The sequence below is a fragment of the Furipterus horrens genome, unplaced genomic scaffold (genome assembly GCF_987537825.1).
Source record: "Furipterus horrens unplaced genomic scaffold, mFurHor1.1.pri manual_scaffold_12, whole genome shotgun sequence".
In the NCBI taxonomy this organism is placed as follows: domain Eukaryota; kingdom Metazoa; phylum Chordata; class Mammalia; order Chiroptera; family Furipteridae; genus Furipterus; species Furipterus horrens.
Genome location: NW_028327182.1, coordinates 2,979,286 through 3,004,608, shown reverse-complemented (window position 1 = coordinate 3,004,608; position 25,323 = coordinate 2,979,286). Strand labels below are relative to the sequence as shown.

The 25,323-nt window shown below is 52.0% G+C and overlaps 1 protein-coding gene across 2 annotated transcripts in view; it reads left to right on the top strand.

Annotated features, from left to right (window-relative positions):
* The window catches only part of PDS5B (PDS5 cohesin associated factor B), a 78,559-nt gene that overhangs the window by 47,514 nt on the left and 5,722 nt on the right, over positions 1-25,323 (top strand). Inside the window, exons 20-32 of one of the 2 annotated variants that reach the window (XM_090258923.1) lie at positions 1,703-1,861; positions 6,235-6,303; positions 7,668-7,804; positions 9,832-9,955; positions 11,827-12,031; positions 13,883-13,997; positions 15,476-15,608; positions 15,939-16,058; positions 16,908-16,970; positions 17,536-17,681; positions 19,306-19,405; positions 22,920-23,362; positions 24,159-24,199. In XM_090258923.1, coding sequence (XP_090115049.1) covers positions 1,703-1,861; positions 6,235-6,303; positions 7,668-7,804; positions 9,832-9,955; positions 11,827-12,031; positions 13,883-13,997; positions 15,476-15,608; positions 15,939-16,058; positions 16,908-16,970; positions 17,536-17,681; positions 19,306-19,405; positions 22,920-23,362; positions 24,159-24,199 — 1,855 coding nt within the window. Of the gene's footprint in view, positions 1-1,702; positions 1,862-6,234; positions 6,304-7,667; positions 7,805-9,831; positions 9,956-11,826; positions 12,032-13,882; positions 13,998-15,475; positions 15,609-15,938; positions 16,059-16,907; positions 16,971-17,535; positions 17,682-19,305; positions 19,412-22,919; positions 23,363-24,158; positions 24,200-25,323 lie in introns of both variants that reach the window. The other variant, XM_090258922.1, reaches the window with a different exon arrangement.

Below are 25,323 nucleotides of genomic sequence, written 5' to 3'. Positions count from 1 at the left end.
TCCTGTTGTATTTTATGTATTATGTTAAAGAACTGAAGGAAGAAGAGAAGCGTATTCTTTAACAATATTACCTGTGATGTGTTTTTGCGTGTGAGAGTGACTTCAATGAACTCCTGTTGGTTTATAGAAAGTGTTTGTTTTTCTTAACCTTTTTAATGATGGGGAAGGCAGTGCTGATAATAACTTGAATTTTTAGGGTACTTTTATTTTCATTTTAACATATATATCGTTTTATTCATTTTTATAAGAACTTAACCTATAATCACCCTACTATCTCATACAGGGTCGGCTGGCTTTCTGAGAAGGTTTCGCAGAAGTAGCTGACCTTTTACGAGGTTCTGGCCATTGCTGTTGCTTTTTCAGAAATGACTTTATTGTGGAAAATTGTTACAGTCGTTATAATGAACGAACTAAAACTAGTTTATGCTGTCAGATACAACAGGCTGGAGCGTAAATGTGCAGGGGCAGTATTGAGGGGTCAGCTGGGACTTAATGTATTTAAATACACTTTTGATGAAGGGACGCTTCACGTTGCCCTAAGATGCTGGGAGAGAAGAGTCCTGGCTTGCTTTTTTAAGCCCAGATTCCGTGGTGTTCAGCAGGGGAGGATAGAATATCAATTCTTCATTGAAGTCAGTCATTAAAATTTTCAGTAGCGAATGTAGTCGCTTGCTCCTCACTCAGAAGATAGAAAACAAATATCCAGACGGTGGAAGAGAGAGATGCGCTGTGCTCCTCCCGCCGACCTCTGCCGCCCTGGCTGCCCTGCGGCCTTTCTCAGAGGCAGCCCGTGTCGGCAGTTTGTGGTGCACGTTTCTGGGGAGATTTCACTCGTGGACAAGTAATATAAGTGCACACCCATCTCGTCCCTTCCCCTCTTGCCATGACAGCGTACCGTAGTCTCTCTCTTATGAACCTTCGATTTTAAAAATTTAACTACATTTTAGATATCATCCTGTATGTGACTGTGAGGAGCTCCATTCTTTTGCAATGGCAAAATGCATATTATTGGTTAGGTTTTCTATCAGAATAATAAAATGATTTTATTAGTTATGGTATTCAATATGGGATGCTATAAAAATTCATAAGTGCATGTGACTACATATTAAAAGCTTATTTCTTGCTCCTCAGAAAAGTCCAGTAGGTGTTTGGATTTCCTTCCAGTCGTAGTGGCTTAGGCACAGACCCTCTTGCTGACTGAGGGCTGCTGTTCACGGGAGGTCCCCGGGTCCCTGGCATTCAGCCAGCGGGTGATGAGCGAGACTGGAGGGGACGCCCGGGCCACAGCTGCCTCGGCGCAGGCGTGGGGCCTCGCTTTCTCTTCCACCCTGTTACCAGAGCCCAGGCACGAGACCCCCGAGCGCAGAGGAAGCCGCGCGGCAGGCCCCTTGCCCGGGAGGCAGGACAGAAGTGCGTGCAGGGGGCCCAGGCCGCCCCCGACGCCTTCCTGCCGGGGCCGCGAATGACACGGTTCTCCGTGCTGATGTGTTTCTTGTCTGCCCCTGAAGAGGACCCGAGCAAAAGCAAGAACACTGGCAGGAATGCGTTCTAGACACACAGCCCCGTGCAGGTTTGGCTGGCGCCTGAGCTCCGTGAAGCCGCGCCCGGGCCCTGAGCTGCGGCCGCTTCCTGCGGGCATGGAGCGCGTCGGCGCTTCTGTGTGCGCTCGGAGTCGGATACGTTTCCCTTTCCTCGTTCGCAGCCTTTGCATAAGAGCCTGGACCCCAGCAACCTGGAGCATCTGATAACCCCGCTGGTCACCATCGGCCACATCGCTCTCCTGGCCCCGGACCAGTTTGCTGCCCCTTTGAAGTCCTTGGTAGCTACTTTCATTGTGAAGGATCTTCTCATGAACGATCGGGTAATTTGTATTTTTAGACTTGTGTTCTTCCAGCGCTGTATGCAACAGAGACGCGAGTGGCATAAACAGCATCCCACGTGGCTGTCTGATTTCAGGTTCTCCTGTCTCTAACAGGCTGTCTCTCGTAGTAAAACAGCACGGGCTCACCTCTCCAGCTTAGCCAGGGCGTGGGGCTGAAGTCCGCTCCTTGATAAGTACAAAACAGCCCCCTTCTGCCTTGTTCCATGTCACAAGGGTTTGATTTTCACAATGACACCTTGTTTCTCAATTGAGTGAAGCCTGGCGAGCTTGCCCTCAGCGTGGCTGTCAGGACAGTCGCGGTCCCTTCCCCACGCCCAGTAGAGAGTCATCTGCGCACGCCTGGAGGGCGGTGGCCTGGGGACGAAGGGTGGCTCTGTCCACCTGCTGTCACTGAGCACGGCGGCCCCTCACCCGCAGCTGCGCTGCTGGCTTTCCGTAGCACGCTCAGTCACATTCGGGAAATACTGAACGGAAAATCCTAGAAATAGACAACCCACTTGCTCTAGGTCGTGCAGCACTCTGAGCAGTGGGGTGACATGCGGCCCGTCTGTCCCTGCCCGGCCAGGGCGGGAGTCCTCACGTGTCCGCCTCCCCGTTCCCTGTCCGTGCCCTGCGTACAGCTCCCGGAGACATGCAGGAGATTAAGGAAGTGACCTTAGTCATGTAACTTATTACAGAATATTAAATTGTTCCATTTTCATTAGTAATTGTTAATAGCTTACTGTGCCATAAACCAAACTTGGTCATAGTTGTGCACAAGCCGGCAGACACATAGCACGTGCGTGGTGGGGCAGGGGTTCCCGTTGTGATCACGGGAGAGTTGATTCTTATTCATTTAGGGTTGTGTTGTTTTCCTGTGAACGACTGCAAACCTCCTTTTTCAAGTTTCAATGCAGAGTCACTGTCAGTCTGTTTGCCCCTTCCGAGGGCTCAGAGGCCGCCGGGGAGCGGCAGGGGCAGCGCAGACCGTTGCCGAGAGGCTGCGCTGTTTCAGGTATCGCAGCGAGCTCCGGTCTCCTGGGAAAGGGTTTGTGTGTGTGTCCCGACAGAGATGTCTAGGTTCATTTTTATTCCCATCTGTTGAGCACCACTTATTGAAAAGACTTTCTTCCCTGCTGCTTAAAAAAAAGACGTGAGGTTCAAATGTTGACATAAAATGAACTGTTCTAACATGTACAGTTGAAGGAGCATTGGCCACAGTTAGGGTTCGGCCCCCACCTCTTCTAGTCCCACACGTTTCATGGCGTGGGCGCTCCCCGGCACCCCTGCCAGCCTTCTCTCGGTCGCGGTGGGCTAACCTGCCCCGGCTGTTTCCTGTAGACAGAGTCATACAACATGTGGCCCCGTGTGTCCCGTTTCCTCACGTAGTGGCATGTTTTGGTGGTTTGTCTTCACTGTAGCACATGTGTGTACTTCATTTTACGGCTGTGTGACACTGTATTTGCTGGTTTGTTTATACGTTTGTTCACTGCTGGGCATGTGGGTTGTGACTCCCGTTTGAATTCACAGTTCACTGTTGTGACTAGTGCTGCTGTGAGTTTTGTGTCTGAGTATTGGTTTGCCTCCCTGACAATTCTGAGTTCTTTGGGGTATACCCCTAGGAGTAGATTTGCTGATTATACGCTCACTGAACTTTTGAGAAGCTGCCGGTCTGGTTTTCCCAGTGGCTGTACCGGTTTCTCTTCCCCCCAGCAGTGGCTGGAAGTTCCGATGTCCCCACACCCTCGCTGGCGCGTTATCTTCTGCTCCTGTGCGCGTCGCCGTCCCTGGAGCGGGGAGCGCTGTCTCGCTGGGGTTTGGTCCGCGTCCTCTGTGGTGACCGAAGAAGCTGGGCGTGGGGTGCGCTGATGAGCCGTTGCTGTATCTTTCTGGAGCAGCGACTGGTCAAGTGCTCTGGCCTCTTTCTGGTTTTGATTGTCTTTCTGTTGAGTTGTAATAGTTACAGATTCTAGATGCAAGTCTCTTACCAGATACACGATTTGCAAATAATGTGTCTCCTTGCCTAGTTTTTTTTGTCCCTTTTATAACTGCTATCACTGACATGCGTCGTCATGAAAGCATTAGGTGCACAGCATAACAATGCAGGGTCTGTGTGTCCTGGGAAGTGACCAGCACCACATGTCCAGTTATTACCCGTCACCGCGCGTGGTTATCGATGCATTTGTTTGTGGTGAGAACTCAGATTACTCTGGGAGCCGTTCTCGGATGTACAGTCCACTGTTCTCACCGCGGTCACCGCGCTGCGCATCACAGTCAGCGACTCGGCCGCGTCCCTCCCCCGCCCGCCCCTCTTGCAGCTGCTGGTCTGCTCTCTGTGGCCGCGTTAGGATCTGTTGTCGTTGGGGTCTGTGTTTGCCTCTGGGGTTTTTAGATTTCTCATGTGAGGAGATCACATGTTAAAAATGAAGAAAGGAAACCCCTGCCAAAGAACCTGTTGCTTTCTGTCTGTCTGTCTGTCTGTTTCTCAGCACAGTCACGGCATAGCCCTGACGTGGTAGTTGCGGCTCCCGGGGGATGGGAGCGGACAGAGGCAGCGGGGAATTAACTGGAGGTGGCAGAAAGGCTGAGCCCGGTCTCGAGAGCCTGGGGTCCCGCTTTTACCCGCGGCTGATTATTTGTGGTTTGCAGAGGCAGCTTAGGAAAGGAAAGTTAAATCAGCTCAGGTGACCCTTTGGCAGCAGGACAGGCATCTCAAATCCAGCGGGCAAAGTTCCCAAACACACAGAGCTGGAGATTTGGAGCCTAAGAAGCAGTTCTTCATGCATATGATTAAAAATAAAGAGCTTAGCAAGAAAGATGGATATAAGGTGAATACTGCAGATTAACCAGAAACCGAAAACCTCATTTTAACAACTGAGCTACCTGACAGCTTTGTACAAGAGACACTTCAAAGACCGCTCTGCTGGTTCATCTGGGTAGGCAGAGCAGGGGGAGCCCGTGGTGCTGGGCGTTCGTGCTGTGGTTAGGGGACACGACGCGGGTGTTGCGTCCGCACAGCGGCGGGCCCGCGTGGTGTGCAGGAAAGGGCGTGGGGCTGCCTGTTGCCGTGGTTACTCGTGAGACAACTGTAAGCCTGCGTTTGCCCCCTCTGCGCGTCTCTCTCTGCGTGCCAGACCTCACATGAAGTAGGACAGATCGATGGATCAAAGGAGGCGAGAGCGAGGTCTTCTCTGACACGAGTGACCGGGCTGTCTGGGCCTGTTCCCACGGGAACAAGGGAAAAGACCGGACGGAGTGGCTTCTCAGAGTCTGTGCGAAGGCGGCCGAGCGCTCCCAAGGCAGCGAGAGCGGGAGCGAGAGCGGCAGGGCGAGGTGGGGAGGGGGCGTGCGCTTGGGGCCCTGGAGGCTCTTCTCTGACACAGGGTGGCCGGCGTGACTGGGGGTGGGGGGGACCGTGCGCAGTGCAAGGCTCGTGGCTGACGGAAGCGGGAAGGAGGGAAGGGGCTCTGGGCCCCGTGGGGGTACAGCCCTGGGTCAGCAGCTGGGCTCCGGCCGGACCTCGGGGAGGCCTGTCCTGTCGCCAGCGGGCCGGCCGGCTGCGGCGTCGCCCGCTTCCCGTGTCGTAGGCTGCTTCTGGGAGGCACGCGCGGGAGCCGGGGGTGGGAACGGGGCCCCAGGCTCCCGAGGTCGGGCTTAGCCTTCCTGTCGCCCGGCTTTCGTTTCCCGGCCGCCGCTCGCTGTGCACTCACCTCTTCCATCGGCTGCAGTTTGTCGTTTCAAGGCTCCTCTGTGGTTGGGCCGACAGAGAAGAGCTAGCTTCTTTGGCAGGTGTGTCTCCTCTCCGCGCCTGTATGGGGACGGAAGCCCTCCAACTCCGCTGGCCCTTCCCTGTTCAGGACCTCCCGGTGGTCCTGGGGTTCTCTTGGGCCCCTCCGTCTTCCGGCCCCGTAACTGCGTGTGTGTATGTTGGCGGGGGGTCATTTTGGTGGGATTTAGCTGAGAAGCTGCTGATGCGTGTTTCCTGTTACTTACCTTCAGCTGCGGACCTTTGCCTTTTCCCCTGCTTCAGGCTTTTGTGCGTACCTTCCCGTTGGTCTAAGAACAGCACTTTCTGGCTTCATTGGTTTTTATCCTTGGCTTGCCAGCCCCTTAAGTAATTGAATCGGCCTCAGAACGGGTATTTACAGGGGTGTGTGTGGGAGGTCCCCCCCCCCAGCCTTCTGACGGTGAGGGCTGAGCGGGAGCGCCTGGGAGAGGTGGCTGCCTGCCAGCCATCCTGAGTGACAGGCTGCAAAGGGTTTCTCTCATGTAGTAACCAACCTTCGCTTCAGAAGATAAAGATTTCATTCACTGAATGTTAATTGAACACGAGAATTTCTGTTCACATTTTAAAGGTCTTAATTTTTTTTTAGCTTCCAGGAAAAAAGACAACTAAGCTTTGGGTTCCGGATGAAGAAGTTTCTCCTGAGACGATGGTCAAAGTGAGTGATAAGCACAGATTTATTGATTTTAGTAACATTTGATTATTCTCAGCGTAGCGTTAAACCCTCCCTTCCTGTTCCGGAGAAGGCCGTTCGGTCACTCACGTCTGTGTGTCTGTTCTCTGACCTAACCCGGGTGCTGTCGTAGGGCAGCCGTGAGAAACCCAGGGCCGGGGGCCGCTGCTCGTGATGTCACCTGTGAACCAGAGCTTGAGAACCGCCCCCCGGCTGCTCCCAGATGCCAGCCTTTCCGTGGCAAAGCACGGCGCTGGCCCCAGTGTGTGCGTCCTGCGCGGTAGAAGGCGGTTATGCCGTTTCTTCCTCATAGGGTTTGATAAAACTTTGTTTGGCTTCTTTAAAAAATTGAACTGGTAGTTCCTTGACTGAGGGGTTAATCAAAAAGACTGCTCGTCACCAGTGTCAAGAGGACTGCTTTACAGAAGCCACTGACGGCCTGGTTTTGTGGACTTGCCCTCAGTCCCCGCCCAAGGCGCGCAGGCAAGGGACAGAGGCACACCGTTGTTCTCCCAGCTGGGATTTCTTATAGCTAGTGTTGTGTGTGTGTGTGTGGTTAGGTGTCATGTTATCAACTACTTTATCACGTTATTTTGGCTGTAGACTCCACTGAGTGTTTAGATACTGTTTGTAGAAACCGGAGAGCAGCTCTTCCTTCCCCATTAAGTGGTGCTTGTCCTTCGAGGTCCAGTGTAACCCTGTCCCCTCCGCGTGCCCTCAGGAGCAGCTCTGTGCAGCTGAGCGACCCTGGCCTGGAGGGCGGCCACCTGCACCGCATGGCCTGACGGGTCTTCAGGGGGTCTAACTTAATGCCCTTGCAAAGACCCACGTGGCCCTGCCACTGAGCCGTGGAAAGCGAGGACGATGTGTGAAGGGGGTGGTACCGCCCTTTCGCACGGCGCTGCTGCAGGCGTTCGGGGTGGACAGTGCCGAGGTTCTCCCAAATTACGCAGAAAGCGCGGTGCCCAGGGCACACGGCAGGCGGTCTCCCGTCTCAGGCACAAAAGGCGGAATCTGATTTGCAGTTCGCAGCTTCTTTTTCTCCCGAGGGTAGTTAGCCTGTTTCCACCGTGGGTTCTCAAGGGCAGAGTATAGGTTGGGGAAATTGTTTTTAAAAAATAAAAGGACCAGTCTTTTGTTAAATTATTCATTTGTCAATTGCCTGAGGGGGAGACATGTTTAATTTAAAACATTCGAAGTTATCTTTCTATACGCAGAAAAGTTTTTCTTTTTTTTTTTTTTTTTTTTTTTAAGGCATCCATTAGAACACTTTTTTCACTTTTTTAAGCTTGGTAAGAATTTTTTTAAACAGTGCCAGTGTTTTATTTCTCCATTTGTCTTTTCAATAGATCCAGGCGATTAAAATGATGGTCCGGTGGCTGCTTGGGATGAAGAATAATCACAGCAAGTCCGGGACGTCCACCCTGAGGCTGCTGACGACCATACTGCACAGTGACGGGGACCTGACGGAGCAGGGGAAGATCAGGTGCGCGCCCCGCGGCCGCCGCTGCCAGACGGCCTCCCTTTTCAAACGAGCGGTCTTGCCTTGTGGGGACGTGTACGTGTCTCTGGTCAGCGCTTTTGTGCAGTGCTGATTTCTTCCCAGCATTCCCGTGTCGGCTGCACGGGGCCGCTGCACCTTGTGATTATTTTAAGCAATACGTGTTTACTTTTTTGAATATCTACTGTGAAGAAGTTAGTGTACAAACAAGTAACTGTTGTTTTATATTCTTGTCAATTAATGTCTGAGGGTGAAGAACAGGCTGCATGGACGGCAACTTACTGAACCTGCATCCAGAAGTTTAGAATATGCAGATGTAAAACATTTAAACCACGTACTTCTTGTTGGAAAGACATAGTAGAGCGTAGTGATTGGGAGCATCGCTCTGGAGCCCGGATTCCAATCCTGGCACCCTTCTTACTGGGCCAAGGACCGTGACGAAGTCACTGCCGCCGCTCTGTGCCTCTGTGTCCTCGCAGAGGGCGGGGATTACATTAGCCCCTCTGTGTGCCCAGCAAAGGGGCGAGGGCCTTTGCCAGCGCTGCAGTCTGGAGGAAAGTGCCCTCCAGCCCTCGCCCTGACGCCGGAGAGTTCAGTGTCTTCCCACACGTCCCTGGCCCCGCTCTGCTGCTGCCCCGGTGCCGGAGCTCCCAGCGAGCGAGCCCGCGTGGGTCTGTGCCGGGGCCTCCCGCAGCCTCCGCCGCACTCAGCCGCCAGCCCCGGGTTTTCACGGGCAGGTGCCGTGGGGGCTCTCTTCCCAGCGTTTAGACCCTGAGCTGGGCAGCCTGGGGTGGGGCTGGGACCCCTCGCCCGTCAGGGGGGACCCCTGCGGCCACATGTGGGTAAGGGACCAGCCTGTCCCATGTCTCCCCCCCTCCTGTCTGTCTGCTGTGGCTGCTTCTGCGTGTCCGTAGTCAGAGGACATCTGTTCAGCTAGATGCCAGGTGGTTCTCCACGATGCGCGTGGCTGATGGGCATGTAATTTTGACGTGGTTGTGCGTGGAAGCTGCTGCCTCATCTGCCTGCTCCGCCATCTTTACTGGGAGCCTCAGAACCTCACTGATGCCCTGCGCTCAGTCGATAGTGTTACATCATCTCAGAGAAATAAAAGAAGGGTCGTAAACCAGCTAGACCGTGAGATCCTGTGGGACTGAATTACAACTTTTCCTCCTTATGTTAGTCCCAGATCACCTAGGGCATCACTGTATTAGGAAGGGATGCTTGAGCGTGTTTACTAGCCAGGAATTTACTGCTCTTTGAATGGGCCCCATTTAGCAGAAGTATTCTTTTCCTAAACTTAAAAGGAGCCTCTTGGGGATGCTTGGAAAGCTGGCTGTGTGACAGTGGCCCTGTTTTATCACTGCCCTGCTTTCCTTCCGCTTCTCCTGGACTCCATACCTTGTTATGGTTGACTACCGAGCATGCTGGGACATTTTTATTCCTACTGTATAGGTAAACACATACCCCAAAATAACCTATAATGGGAGACAGAAGACCTAACAACTAAACATACAAATAGATCTTTTTTCTAGGCTTGGCTACAAGCTGTTTTTCTGGGATGAAAGAATTTAATGACATTAGCATAGGGCAACAGTTTTCATCCTTTTTCATTTCACAACACATACAAATTACTAAAACTCTGCAGCACACCAAAAAAAAAATAGATTTTTGCCAGCGTGACAAAAAAAGTAGGTGTAATTGTGATTCGTTCACACCGGATGGCTATTGTGTCGGCTGCTGTCATTTTTTATTTGACAGTCTGAGGGAAAAGAGGTCAGTGCCCCTGGCCCAGTAGTCAGGTGTCGGGTGCTTGAAGATCACTGGCGTCGCCTTATGTTCAAGAGAAGAATTTGGTAGTATTAGAGACCGTCTTCCAAAGTTAAATAAGTATAATATGGTGTTCAGTATCATTTGGCTGGAGGAATTTTTATAAAATTAGATACACAAAGCAGGAATGTTTTTGTGCCCTTCGTTACACATCTCATTGACATTCTTTCTTGCTTACTTTCCAGCAAACCAGATATGTCACGGCTGAGGCTTGCTGCGGGCAGTGCCATTGTGAAGCTGGCCCAGGAGCCCTGTTACCATGAAATCATCACGCTGGAGCAGTACCAGCTGTGCGCGCTGGCCATCAATGTAAGAAATGGGGCTCCCGGGACCCTGACTTTGTGGCCTGAGCCTGAAAAAGCCCCCCGTGGTGGACAGCTAAAAATCTTGGATGTCTGTGTGTCCGTTTGAAAAACGTATCCGTGAGAAACATTTCCGAGTTCTCAAACCAACATTTGAGTTTGGGTTGCTTACACAATACAGTTGATTCTTGTTATTTGCGGCAATTCTAAAAAGTCACAGCAAGCACGGAAGTGGGAACTAGTGAGCCATTGCTCATCGGGGAAGGGCAGCGTGGTTCCCGCGAGTCTGAGCCAGTCGGTGCCTGACCTTGTTTTGTGTGTTTCTGTGTAAAGGCACCTCATTCCTGGGTCGGTGCCTAACTGAACACGTGGTAACTGAACACGTGGTAACTGAACATGTCACGGCCGGCAGCACTGCACGGCCCATGCCTGAAGGGAGCCCACCCAGCACACACGCTCTCCCCATAGGCACAGCCCGGCCATCTTCGCCGTTCGCAGGAGGACATAACACTGCAGCGCTGTGCTGGGAGCTAAGTTCAAAAAGTACAAAAATAAGAAAAACGGGGCACTGAGTAGACCCCGGGAGGACGGTTGTTTGTAGCATGAGGGCCGAAACTAGATGGCGCAGCGTTGCCTGGGCCCCGCGGCTCGCCTTCCGCTGCTCGTGCGTCCCCTTGGGAGTGACTGGGGAGGCGCAGCAGTACTGACTCGGATCACCAGTAAGTTTTAGTCGTAGGCAGATTCCCAGAATCTGGGATAATTCCCAGAATGTGTGGGTAATGAGGCCTGAACGCATTTAGCTTTAAAAGGAAAAAAAAAATAGGAATGTATAATTTTATAAGGATCGGGTATGGATTAATTTCAGATCATAAGCGTTCTTTATAACTCAGTGAATTCAAATTTCTTAGAAGTGGTATTAATGGATTTACGAGGGAGGGCTGCAGAAAACTGGCTCATGTTCTGGAGGGTGACCCCTTGTAGGACAGGCTCCCCCGGCAGGTGAGTGTTCTGGGGACCCATGTGTGTTGCACTCCAGTTGGCGGCGGCGTGCGAGGCTGCGTTCAGACTCAGGGAATAGTTCAGAAGACTCTCAGTGCGTTTGCCCCTTTCATGGCAGGTGATGATGAGCGCACCTGCCCACACCGCACTGAGTGTTCAGCAGTTTTTGACCAAAAAATGGCATGATCCCGTGCCCCACCCTCCCTGTTCACCCAGTCTTGCCCCAGCAACCTCCCTCCGATGGAAAAAGTCCTCAAAGAGAAACGTGTTGCTGATGTGGAAGAGTTAAAACAAGACGGCAGAAGCACTAAAAGGCACCAAAACCAATGAATTCAAACGCTGTTCTGAGCCGTGGAAACGTGTCCCGATAGGTGTATTGCATCCAAGGGAGAGCACTTTGAAGGTGGCTGACATTTAAACATGTCAGAATAAACACACAGTTTTTTATAAATTCCGGGGGGGGGGGGTTCCCCCTCATATATCCCAGTCTTACGGATTCCATGTTACAGGAACGTAGTATTTGAACTGTAATATATCACTTTCCAAGATTTTGCATCACTTGAGGAAGTTAAAGGAAAGGGACTCCCATAATAGTAAAGACGATATTCCAGCATTAGTTTCTCGTTCGTGGGGGGGTTATTTTGCACTTTGCTCCCTGGCCCCGAGAACTGTGCGCTTTAACTCAGTGGTTCTTTAGGCGCCGGAACCGACACGCTGGCGTTTGCTCTGCTCAGCAGACGGCGCCGCTGCTTCCGGGCGTCGGTCCCCGCCGCTCTCCTCCGCCCTGTCTCCACGGGGACGCGCCGGCGGCCTGGGCGTCCGTGGCCGCCAGCTCCCCGGACCCCGCGTGGGTGACGTGCGGCCGCTGTGTCTCCGCAGGACGAGTGCTACCAGGTGCGCCAGGTGTTCGCGCAGAAGCTGCACAAAGGCCTGTCGCGCCTGCGGCTCCCGCTGGAGTACATGGCCATCTGCGCGCTCTGCGCCAAGGACCCCGTGAAGGAGCGGCGGGCGCACGCGCGCCAGTGCCTGGTGAAGAACATCAACGTGCGCCGCGAGTACCTGAAGCAGCACGCGGCCGTGAGCGGTGAGCGCGCCCCGCCCGGGGGCCCGCTGCTTCCGGAGGGGCGCCGGGGTCTGGGTGGCGGGCCGCGGGACGGGGCGGCGGCGGCGCAGGGGCCCTGCGTGGGCAGGAGCGGACGCCCGCGCGCGGGGTGCCCGGCGCTGCTGCCCCGGCCTGCGCTGCCTGCGCGCGTCCCAGCTGATAGAGTCCCGGGAGCCCGGGGCGCACTCCCACGCCCCGGCTCTGTGCCACCCCAGCCTCTGTGGGGGGGGCGCTTAAATCTCCCCGTGACGGAGGTTAGGGTCAGAGACGCCCCTCGTACCTCCTCCCCTCCCCCCTGTCACCGCGTCCTTAGTGCTCCCTCCAGACGGGTGGCTGGGACACTGCTCCCCGCCTGTCCCGCGCTGCCCTGTGCCTCTTGGGCTCGTGCGCCCACTGCCACCGCGCCCCCCCGCAGACGTGCCCCGCCCCTAGCCCACCCCCGGCTGGGCTGCACCCACCACCGTGGGACCGGTCCCACGTTTGCCATCAGTGACGGGTGTTTTACTGCCCCTGGGGTCACGCTGACAGTCCCCGGTGGGGCCCCGAAGGGCCTGCGCTCAGCCAGGGCCTCTCTGCACGCCGGAGGACTGCACGTGTGCAGCCGTCCTCTCTCTGGCGTGAGCAGTGTGTGCACGTCACCTCCCTTCCAGACGGGCAGGTGTCGCTGAACCCTTTAAAATGTGGTGGCGGCGGCCTCTCTCCCTTCCGCGCTGGCCCGGGACGAACGAGCGCTCGGCTGTGCCTGGGCACCGTGTGAGATTGGGGCAGTGACACCCGTCCCCTGGGGCAGTGACACCCGTCCCCTGGGGCAGTGACACCCGTCCCCTGGGGCAGTGACACCCGTCCCCTGTGGCGGTGACGAGGATTAAACAGTTACGCGTGTAAAGCGCCCGGCACCGTGCGAGGCCCCTGCCGCCTCTCTCGGGGCGTCTCCTGCCTCTGCCTGCGCTGCGGGCGAGGGCCCGGCCTGGTCCGACGCATCCTTGTGTTTAAGACAGGAAGCCCGGGAAGTTGCGGGCACACGATAAATGCTTGAGAAGAGTTTAGTTTGAATTTCACTGAGTTTTGAACCTTGATACTTTTTTCTCCTCTACCTGCCTTAACATGAAGGATATTCCACACAAACTATTCTCTTTGAATTCAGGAATAAAAGTAGAACTTGGTGCCTTATCAACACATTATTCTCCGACTTGAACATTAATTTAAAGACTATGAGTCCTGGTCTTTCTGAATAACCTTTACTACACTACTTAGGGTTAAAATGTAAATATTCTTAATTTAAACTAAAGAAAAAGTTTCTTTGTTATTTAAAATGTCCTAGAAACTCCTATTTATGTTCATGTTTTTCATATCTGTCCTCGCTAGATACTATCAAATACTCATACTTTCCTTTGATCCTACAAGTATGATCAGAAGCCTTTACGTCCCCTTCTGCATGATAGGAGCGCGGAGAGGCCCACTCATTTTTCTTTTTCCTCAGCAGTTCACAAGGGAGAGTTGACCACAAGGTTGCTCGTATTAACAAGAAAGGTCCTACGTGTCTTAGTCTCGAAATTCGTTTGGGTCACTCTCCCACACGTGTCTGCAAACTGAAGTAATAGCCTTTGTAACTGCAGCGCGTGGTGCGTTTAGTGGGCACTTCAGTGCTGGGTTAGTGGAGGAGCAGATAAGCTGTAATTTATGGGGGACTCTAGCCCCGGGAGTCTCGGTGTAGTTTTCTTCCAGTTGTAACGCGGTGGCGTTGGGTGTAGGGAAGACAGACTCAAGGGAGAGACGCAGAGAAAGTGAGTAGGGTTTGGTTTTCTAACCTGGGTGTTTTGTTTCTTTTTTCAGAAAAATTATTGTCTCTTCTACCAGAGTATGTTGTTCCATACACAATTCACCTTCTGGCACATGACCCGGATTATGTCAAAGTCCAGGACATCGAACAGCTGAAGGATGTTAAAGAGTAAGGCATTCCCATCCCGCTTCCATCCTTTCTGGATGTTTCCTCGTCCTTGCTGATCATGGAACCTCAGTTATCATTAGTTTAGTAGACCTTTGGAATTTAAGGTTTTTTCTTTGATCCTATTTTTCTTTTTTTATACCATCTCTTCATATTTCATTTCTTATGTAAGTTTTCAAAACTTAACTTAGCGTAATTACCATGCATTGCTCTGTTTCTCTACCATTTCTTTTTTACTGAAGCAGTCCATTAGAAGTTTCCGTTATAATTCTTATCTTTCCCTACTTTTTTGAAACTGTGGATTTCCACATGGGGTAAAGTAATACTCTCCTTTTTCACATGGGGAGCACTTTTTCTGTAGAAACTATCTTCCTCCGTAAGAAAGAAAGGACGGTCTGATTTAATAAAGGGCCAAGCTGACAACCAGGGAGCACTCCCACTTCCTACGTCACTGCTGATTCTTCGAAGTCAAGTTCATCATAGTTGTAATTTTTTCTGAGAGTATCGTTGAGAAGCCAGAAGGCTGTGTACGCCTGGGTGTGGAGTAGAGGAACGTCACGTGTCTCAAGAAGTCCGTGTCAGGCCAGCACGGAGTCAGATCACTGACAGCTCGGCAGGGGGACGGGGCCCTGCCCTCTTGGTGCCACGGCTCCTCATTTAGAGGAATTGTAACCAGTGGAAAGGTCTAGCAGTCCCTCTTTCCCAGAGAACGTTGATTTTTAAAACAGATAAAATATTCTTAGGAATTTGCTGTGCATTTTGGCTGCATCTCTGACTTGCCCTTGTCTATGCGAAAGCCTTGCCAGAGAATTTATTTGGTACCTGGGAGCCTAAAGCTCATCTTTTCCTCTTCTAGAAGGAAACCTCGCTTCATGTGTCCCCACTTCTGCCCTCTGCTGTGACTCTGTCCCCCTCCGTCTGGGTAATACACAGAGACAAAGCACCTTTTTTTCTTAAATAGAATTTTTTTGTAATTTAAAACTGAGCTGACTTTAAAAATAAGCTTTCTTGAATTTTTTCCTCTTTAAGCAGTATGACAGGTGACATGTGCCCTTGTCGGCAATGACTTTTTTAAGTCTCGGATTTACCGGCGAAGATCTTAAGTGTTGAGTGGGGTCGTTGTATTTTCTTGAGGACTTCCCGTTGGGACCACAGCCAGTCTTGAAAGTGCCTGAGGCGTCACTGCATTGCCAGTTGCTCCCTAGGGTGGTCTCTCCTGCCCGTCCCAGCTAAGGTCACTCCATCTTTCACCGTGCCCGCCTTTCCAGCCTGCCTCCCTGGGAGGCTCAGCAGGGCTTTGAGAATTCACACTTCCGTCGCTGGAGTGGGGGGGGTGGGTATGTGTGGCATCGTTTCTGTTGACCATAACTTTCTTGTTAATGTTTTCTGCTCATGGTGTTTATTACATTTATATGTAAATTGTCATATTTGTATTTAACAACCAGTTTTTCTTTCCTGTTTCTCTTGGGTTTTTTTTTTAGATGTCTTTGGTTTGTTCTAGAAATATTAATGGCTAAAAATGAAAATAATAGTCATGCATTTATCAGAAAGATGGTAGAAAACATTAAGCAAACAAAAGATGCCCAAGGACCAGATGACGCAAAAATGAATGAAGTAAGTAATTACCTGTAAATAATTATGGTTTTGTGTCTGTTCAGGCATCTGAGTATAGGATATGGCACTTCTCTAGTGCTTGCAGACCACATCGGTCTTTGCTGTTAGTAGTAAATAGTCAGCAGTATTTTGATTAATAGTAATTGGACTTACTAATGTAGCTACTAATGTAAAATGAGAAGTGAGACTGTCACCGGTAAACTAATGAGAAGAAGTGTTTCTAACTTGCGTTCTTGTCCTGGCGCCTGCATGCTAAACACACGTGCGAGCGCTCCCCGCGCTTCAGACGGCGGGGTGCCAGCTCAGTGCCGGTTTGTCGTGCTGTTGCAGAAACTCTACACCGTGTGCGACGTCGCCATGAACATCATCATGTCCAAGAGCACCACGTACAGTCTGGAGTCTCCGAAGGACCCGGTGCTGCCCGCTCGTTTCTTCACCCAGCCGGACAAGGTAGTTACCTGAGGATTTGTCGTGTACGTGGGACTAAAACGTCTTCTCAGCGCTCGGTTGTGGAGAGAGCCGGGAGGCCCAGTGTCAGGGGCTGGCCCCCTGCTGTTCCAGAAGGGTCGCCGTGAGTCTCAGGTGCCTCAAGACCGGAGGGCGGCCCCACCAGAGGCCGCAGCGAAGGCTCCGAGATCCGTTCATAGGAGCTTGAGGTTGTGTTTCCGTTGTGTGCCAGTCTCAGGGCACGGGCAGCACGGCCACCAAGGCACGCAGACCTGGGCGGTAATGGCCCTTGGCCCAAACGGGGGGCGAGTGCTGCTAGCGGTCCAGCCTGAAGTCACAAGCCCTTGGTGGCATCTCTTAGGAGGTGGGGGGAGCAGACGCTGTCCCGGGCCCGAGGCCTTGGGCTGCAGCAGGAGTGTTCCCACTGTCATGAAACTCAAGGCTTGTAGGAGGAACTGAGTATGGAAACCCCACTGCCTTCTTTATTGTCTAAGCAAAGGGCCACCCGTCCAAGGCTCCAGGCCCAGCCAGCGGCTGAAAGGGACCGTCTGCTCTCGAGCACCCCGCGGCTGGGCTCAGGCAGCTGCAGGGCCTGGGGCCTCTGGGCCGTGGCACAGAAGCTCGCGGGGCCTCGGACAGGCTCTGTTCACGCGGCAGTTGCTGCCAGGTCGGTTCAGGTGTAGTATTTTAAATTGGTGACTAAGTGCTGTGTTTCTGCTGATGAGTTAGTTTTAATAAAGGTGACTTGTTTACGCGCTTGGGAACCAAGCCGCTCTTCGCCGGGCGGCTGCCGAGCCTCACACGCCGGGGCCCGGGGCCCACGGCCCACTGACCGCGCCTTCCCTTTTGCAGAACTTCAGCAACACCAGGAACTACCTGCCGCCCGAAATGAAGTCGCTCTTCACTCCTGGGAAAGTACGTCTCGCGCCTGGTTTCCACTCTTACGTGACGGTATTGGGGTGTGGTTAGTGGCACAGTTATGTTATTCTGTATTTCTCTAAACGCTGGTGCAGTTTAAGTTAGAACATGCCGTTAGGAGGTCCTTTCCATTTACTAGAAAGAAAGAATTGTGTTTCCTACACGGGTGCCAGCCGAGACCCACGGCCTCGTCCTGTAGCTCACAGTAAAGCCCTGGAGACGCTGGGCTCGGACCATCTCTCCCGTGACATCTGCATAAAAGCTCTAACTAAAAGACATCTCCGTGTGTCCTTGCACTTGAGGGCCTGGCTCCCCGTTTGCGTTGTTGGCTGTGCGCGCACTGGCCTCACTTCTGCGTGGGCCTCCCCGTGGCTGGGAGACTGGACGGTTAGGCCGTCTCTGTGCTGGATTTGTTCAAGCGATGCTCAGTCTCCAGTCCTCCTTTTGCTTAAGAATGGGCACATTTTTCATGATTTGTATGCGGATCTTTGACAGCGATGCTCTGTATGGTTCTCTAAATTCCTTTTGGCTTTAATTTAAAAAGATGCATTTTTCCTTTCAGCCTAAAACCACCAACGTCCTGGGAGCGGTTAACAAGCCTCTTTCGTCAGCGGGCAAACAGTCTCAGACGAAGTCGTCGCGCATGGAGACCGTCAGCAACGCCAGCAGCAGCTCCAACCCGAGCTCCCCGGGGAGGATCAAAGGGAGGTGAGCACGGAAGAGATGCTGTCCCTGAGACGCAGGGTTCCAGCCAGGCTGCGGGACCGGGACAGCAGGATGCCCGGCGTCCGGTGCCCATGAGCGGGAACCAGGGCGGGCACGGGGTGCCGTGGCCGTCACGAGTTCACACGGCTTCGCTCGTGCGTGTAGCCAGGTGGTCTGCCTTAGCCTTCCGCATGCCGGCCGTGGGTGACCCGTTTACCTAGCAACAGAATCCCAGGCATTAAAAACGACGCGGTTGGAGTCCTGGGAAGAGTTCCCGCGATGTGTTCCTGAGTGAAGAGGCAAAGAACAGAGCAGCGTTACAGTATTTTTGAGTTTTTAAAAAGGATTTGTGTTGACATTTGCTTATAAATGCATAGACAGTTTTTGGAAGGCTGCATCGTATCTTAATAGTGCTTCTGTCATCTGGTGTAGGAGGGAAGTCATTTTATGCTCCTTGGTGTGGCTTACGTTTTTCTTAGCCTGTGCATGTATAAACTTCTTGTTTGAAGAAAGAAAAAAGACAGCACATTTCCCCCTTCCCTGAGTCCATCGTGTGTTAGCAGTGGGGCCTGCGCGGGGCCTCCTGCCACTGTCGCTGACTTTGCCAAGTGTGTCACGGAAGCCGCGTGCCGTCCTCTGCGTGTTCACGAGCAGTCAGCAAAGGAGGGAGGAGACCTTCTAAAGTAGCTCACCCGTTTCTCTACGAGTGTTTAAATGCTAAGTAGTACGATAAAAACAGAACAGAAAGTGTATCTGCAGCTCTGATTGGTTCTAGATTTCTGTATTAATGTACATTAGTCGCCTAAGGGACTCTCCCGTGTCATTTGGACATTGTCTGGTGAATATCCCCCCACTTAAAATGGCCGGAACATCCCAGCAACTCGTTTCTGAGTGACTGGGCATTCTCCCCGAGTTCCTAGTTATAACCAGCGAGGAGCGGTTCACCGGGTCCCCGAGGCTGGAAGCCGCAGCGCTGCCCCCGGCCCCTGCCCGCCTGTCCTCCCGATGGCGTTCCCTGTGGGGCCGCCTGCTCGCGGCCGCCATCCTCGTTCCTTCCTGCTCTTCACGGCGCTGTGGCCGTTTCCCAGGACAGCGGACTGAGCCTTTATCCCAGTGCGTGAAAGCGGGTGCCGTGAACTCACAGAACGGGCATTCCCCAGGCGCCTCCTGCGCGCCACGCCCCGCCCCACGCCCTGGGGTGACGCGGCAGAGCACGCGTGCTGGCGGGAGCGGGGCGTCAGCAGCGAGGCCCGGGCTCCCGGCGTGTCAGAGGCTGTTCCGTGTAAGAAGCGGTGTCAGCAGGGCCCTGGGGCCGCGGGGCCGGGCCGGTGCCCATCGCAGGCCAGGCCCGCTGTCTCCCAAGGCAGCTTCCGTTTTACTTTATGTTCCCGCTCCAAGACAGAATTTAGGGTTTAAAAAGAATTAGGGAAAAATTAATTGGTGATTTTTGATTTCCCTTTTTTCTTAAATGTGCTGCTCCCCTCATTCACTTGGTGCTCAGTGTGATTGAATAAAACCAGTCCTTTCTGAGTGGAATGAACCTGTTGTTAATAAAGCTACGTCCGGGGACAGAAACAGCCCTTGAGGTTATTCGGTGGTAATAACAGTGACAAATGTCTATTAAAAGGCTCGACAGCTCTGAGATGGACCACAGCGAGAACGAGGATTACACCATGTCTTCACCTCTGCCCGGGAAGAAGGGCGACAAGAGGGACGACTCTGACCTTGTAAGGGTGAGCTGCTTGGTTTGCTTCTATTTCTGTCACTGCTGTTGTTATATTCTTACACTGGAACCAGTTAACGTGCCTCTCAGATTTGCCATGTGACTTTCTCTGAAGGTTTCAGGGACAAGTTTGAGTTTAGGACTCTCCTCCCCCGTGTAATTTAAGTGCATGGAGTTCCTTGTGTTTTTGTCATTCTGCCAAGTGACCTTTTTCTTTGGGTCTTCAGACCCCCAGCTGCTGGTTCCGCACTTTGGCTGCTTGTTTGTTTGTTTGTTTGCCTTTTTTTTTTTTTAAGAACACTGTCAGTTGAGACTTAGCCTTAGAGGAAGGAAGCAGAACGGGACCCCTCTGAGGCTCCTGCCCTCGCGTGGTTCTCGAGCCTGGGAGCCCTGAGCAAGCCTCTAGCAGAGGGGGACGCTGTGGTGCCATGTGGTCCTTGTCCGGGGTCCCCGTCTCACTGGCAGGGGGGGCCTGTGTGGCAGGCACATCCGTTTGTAGAGACCAGCCGAAGGGGAATTTGGGGGTCCCGCTCTGGAGCCCACACACCTGCGGCCTTCATACCAGGCCCGTTCTGACCGGCTAGGTTTGCTCTCAGCATTTCTGTAGTGGCTGGTGAGGCTCGGAGTCCGTTTCTTTTTCTGTGATACGTGGACACTTTGCTGGTCAGTTTTATCAGAACAAATGAATTAGTCCAAATGAATCGTTATTCTAAAGATTAATATCTTTGATTAATGGTTACTATTAAAAGTTAATGTGTTTGAATCTACTACATTAATAGAGATGGAAGGTTATTAATAAGACACTTTTGCTTTCTTTGAGACACGTGGGTGGGCAAAAGTAGGGTCACAGGAAAAGAAGGCAAACCGTACGATAATTAATAACACAGCTCTGCCCCTACTTCTGCCCACCCTGTGTCGCCGCCCTTCCTGCCGTTCGCTGCCCCGACTTTATATGGCCAAGAGTTTTATTTCCTGTTGTGTTCAAGTTTCTTCAGTAATCTATTGTGCCGGGTTGTTTATCCACTTATAAAATTATACTGCCAAAATTCTTACTAAATCTTTATTATCTGTTCTGTAAATTCTGATTTTTCTTGGCTGTTTAAAAAAATTCACTCAAGCAGAATTAAAAACCGATTGCTTATCCAGAAAGGAATGCTGTTACCTGGATTTATAGAAGCTAGTCCTTGAATCGGGAGAGTGTTTCTGTCCTCTCGCCCTGTCCCACCGAGTGTGACAACCCCTTCCTTGTCGTTTTCGGAGGCCAGGACGGGCGGGGGGGAGGGGGCCTCAGAGAGGTTGGGGTTACGGGAGAGCAGGTGGAAGGCCCACGAGTGTCAGCGAAAGGGCCCCTCCTTTGCCCGCTGCCCCCAGCTGCACACTGGTGTTGCCCTGAGGAGAGCTCTCCACATACATTTATACTCAAATTAGAGTTGTACAGGTAACATGGTTTCCCCACTTTCTGCCCCGCGCCCCAGTTGTGTGCCCCCTCTGCTCTTACAACCACGCAGCGCAGCCTCTCATCATGGTATTCACCGTTGTTCCGGAGTGGTCAGTCGTTTCAGGAGGGCATGGTTTTAGAACTCAAAGGTATGACAGTGAAGAAGAAGAGAGACTCATTTTATTTCTGTCCTCTTACAAAAATGAGAGACATAATGGAAACACTGAGAGTTTGGCCTGGCCGCCATGTATCTGTGTACACGTGTGTGTGTGACTGATCTCACTCTGGTGGTGGGGAAGGGGACGGCTGCCCCTACAGTAACCATGACGACAACAACAGATTAGACACACAGACCTAGACAGGACCTGAAGAAGAAATGGTGAGAACCTGTGTGGGGGAAATATCAGAAGTGAGAAACAGACTTCAGCCGAGAGAGGACGTGCCACTTTCCTTTGTGGGAAAAATGAACTTGAGAGATGACAACTTTTTCTAAACGAATATTTAATGGTAAAAGTCCAGTGTGATCTCAGTCCACGTGGAAGGATAAAGGGATAATAATGATAAGATCAGCCCAGAATGTTGTGCTGTTGTTTTAACAGCCAGAACGTTATTTTTTAAAGCACAATAAAGAATAAAGGAAACCTCACAAATCGGCGATTTTGAAATAACCGTCTCTGTGGGTGGGAGTAGGAAAGACAGTGTGGAACCTCATCCCCGTCCTGCCTTAAACCAAGATGAGACGGTGTCTGCTCAGGCCGCGGCAGCACAGCGCCACTCACGGGGCGGCCTGCACCGCAGAACGGGTTCCTCCCAGTGCTGGAGGCTGCGGAGTGGAAGGCCCCGGTGCTGGCCAGTCGGTCCCGGTGGGCGCCTCCTTCCCGGCTGGCACGGGGCCCCGTCAGTGGGGTCCTCACGTGGTCGAGAGAGACAGAGCTCCCTGGAGTCTCTGCTGAGGGTATCTGTCCCGTCGTGAGAACCCCACCCTCGGGGCCGCGTGCGTCTCAGCCTGGGCCCCGTCTCCCAACGCCATCCCGCGAGAGGGGTGGCTTCAGCCAGTGGACCTGGCGGAGCGTCCGCTCAGTCCATAACAAATAGGACCTTAAACTTTAAAGTCTACACAAGTGCCTGAGAATGCAGACCGGAACACTCCGGGTGCAGTGGGCAGCGACGGACCGTGAGGAGGCGGGGACGCGGGTGACTCTGCAGGCGCCTGCGTCCCGGCGGTCGGTCCTTTCTGTCCCCGCTGGTTTGAAGAGTGTACATTGCTACAAAGGGGTGGACGTTAATTTACTGCAACAGACATCCATGTCTGTGTGTGTGTGTGTGTGAGTGTGTGTGTGTGTGTGAGTGTGTGTGTGTGTGTGTGTGAGTGTGTGTGTGTGTGTGAGTGTGTGTGTGTGGACCACTGTCTGTATGTTCATGCTACTGTTATTCTTCGTCTCTTCAGAGAATTTTCTCATTTTCCATTCCCTAAATGTAGGCTAGGATTTTACTTTAAAATTGAAAGTCACTGATTTTTAAACTATTGTTGTTGTACTGGGAAGAAGCAGTATTTTGGATTCAGAAGTATGTTTAAAACTTTTCATAGATGATCAGTTTTACTTTCGTATTTTGCAACTTTCATTTATAAAACAGCCCTTTTATGATGTGTAAAACATGCTATAGCTGGTATTATGTCTTATTAATAAAACTATGTGGTAAAAGAATTACATTGAGTATCAAAACAGAACCTTATACCCTAATATAGCCGTTCGTTATTCAAGCGTTGAATTTAGAATGTTCTTTTTATGAAATAGCCCTTCGCTAAAATTTATAACTTAATAAAATACCGGTCTTGAGAGGTTTCCATTCGAGGCTCTCTAGCTTAAGTAAAAATAAATAATTACCCTGTTACCCCAGATAATTGTTTTAATTAAAGAATTAATAATAAAAGCAAGTGAAGTTACGGTTCTGATGTATTTAAGAACTCTATATCTAATTACATTTTATGACAAAAGTGCGTAACAGACTTTTTTAATTCATTTCTTCAAAATACGGTTACTACTGATTTTGTACTGGAAATCGTGATGTTTATTCCTAGTCCGAGCTGGACAAACCTCGGAGCCGGAAGAAGCCGCCCGCCGCCGACGCGGAGGAGAAGCTGGGCCTGGACGACCTGACCAAGCTGGTGCAGGAGCAGAAGCCGAAGGGCAGCCAGCGGGGGCGCAAGAGGGGCCGCGCGGCCTCGGAGTCCGAGGAGCAGCCGTGGCCGGAGGAGAAGCGGCTCAAGGAGGACGCGCTGGAGAACGAGGACGAGCAGAACAGCCCGCCCAAGAAGGGGAAGAGAGGCCGGCCGCCAAAGCCCCTTGGGGGCGGAGGCGCAGCGAAAGAGGAGCCCACGGGGAAAGCTTCTAAAAAGGGGAGCAGAAAAAAATCGGGACCTCCGGTAGCAGAGGAGGAGGAGGAGGAGGAGAGAGCAGGCGGAAACCCGGACCCGAAGGCGAAGGGCAAGCAGCACCGGCCGTCCCGGAGGGCCCCGCCGAGGTGAGTGCGCGCCGAGGGCTCTGCCGGAAGCCCGACGGGGCTCCCCGAGCAGAGCAGCGTCCCCCCTCTAGAGCCGTCGGGTCCCCACGGGCCCTGCCGCAGGGAGGGCGAGGCTGTGGAGGTTGTAGGTCACGTCGCGTTTCAAACCAAAGTCCGGTTCTTCTGCACAAGGTCGTGGGCTTTTAACTCTGCAGGGGCTGCATTTAAATGCCGTGCACTAGGCAAGGTACAATTTTTCTAAACTTACCGAGATGATTGATACCACAATTCACCCTCTGGTAACTTCTGTGCATTCTTACAGGTTTTAAATAAGTCTTTATTTAATAGACACCAAACAGTTGATTACTTCCAGTACGGACTTTATGGTACCTGAAGAGGTGATGAGGTATTTTTCAATAATTCCAGCATATCGACCAGGTTGCCTTATCATTCCACACAATTGTTCATGTGTTTTGTCAGCGACGTTTTTAAAAATAGCTTTTACACGTTTCGCTTTTTCTCTTTCAACTATGTAGGGAGGTAAGAGCCATTGTTTTCCTTAAATTACATCCATAGAAATTATCACATGCTGCTGATCTCAAGTCCCTGGGGTGTTGATTTCTTCGTTTTCTAATCAGATCAGCACCTCTGTGTCCACATGCGGATGGCCGTGGAGGGTCACGCAGTCCCATGTTTACATGAGAGTTGGAACAGCAGATCTGTGTGCAAAACGTTAACGTGGCCGGAACATTTGTGCTGCGATGTGTCAGCTCTGCACGCTCTCTTCTCACGTATTTGACTGCGAATAGGACGGCAGGGCTTCCCCTAGTCGCGGAAGCTCCTGGTTTTCCCAGCGTAGTCCCCTACAGAACTCCACAGTGGCTTGGTTTTTCAGAGCTGCCGGCACAACTTAGGTAAATAGTTGCCTCAGAGGTTTCCCAGCCCTGTGTGCTCCACACGCACGGGAAAAGCTGTCTGAGTGTTGGGCTAGTACTTCATGTTTTCCTCCACTTAACTTCTCCCGCAGAGAAAAGGGAAAGGTGAGCACATTTTCTTGGCAGCTTCACTGTATTTGGATTCAACCATGGAAAATTACTTGCTTTAAAAAAAGAATTCTTATGGAATGTTCAATTCCCATGATTACTTTTATCACCAGGAAATAACAGGGGTAAATATCTTTCAGGCTTATGACTTTATTTATATTTGGCATCATATAAAGGTTTAAATTATTACCATGTTCTCTCCCAAAATTACACAGGTCCTCTCATTAAAGTTTTAAAACAAGTATTTCTTTTTAAAAAATCAGTACAGAGATTCTCTATTCTCTCCTGACAGCCTACTGTTCCTTCACTATGAAGCTGTTCTCTTTTTTAGAGCTAGTAAAGTAACGTTAGAGTTGTCTCTTTTTCTCCGTCTGTCTTCAGTAGAATTAAGAACCTTTGTATTATTTTCTGTGTAATTCCTGCATTTTGTTCTGTTAATTCTGAAAAAGAAAATCAAGTTAAAAAAACGAGGCTTGGGGAGGTCCCAGATGGCGGCGGAGTAGGCGGGAGGGGCGCTCCCCCCCTCCCAGGGCCAGACCGGAGTTGCAGCTGAAATGCAGAGCGTCAGCTGGAGCGACACGGGAGTCCCGTGGCCAGGGCTTCGCAGAACCGGCCACGCCGAGGCTGGCGGTAGGACGGGCACAGGAGCAGACAGGGCTGGCGTTGCGCCCCTGCGTGGTGGCTGAGACTCTGGAGGGACGTCTCAGCGGTGAAAGGTGCCCCTCAGAGGAGAGTGGGGTCTCAGCCCCACCCCGGGCTCCCTGCCTCAGAGCACCCGAGGCAGAAGAGGAGACGGTGTAGACTCTGGCTGTGGGATCAGCGGGGGCTCTGTCTGCCAGGGGGACTGGGTTCTTTTAGGAGCCCAGACACCCTCTTCAGGGGCCAGCCACTGACCCTGGGCTCCAGCAGGGCGAAGGGGGCTCAGAACATACCCAAATC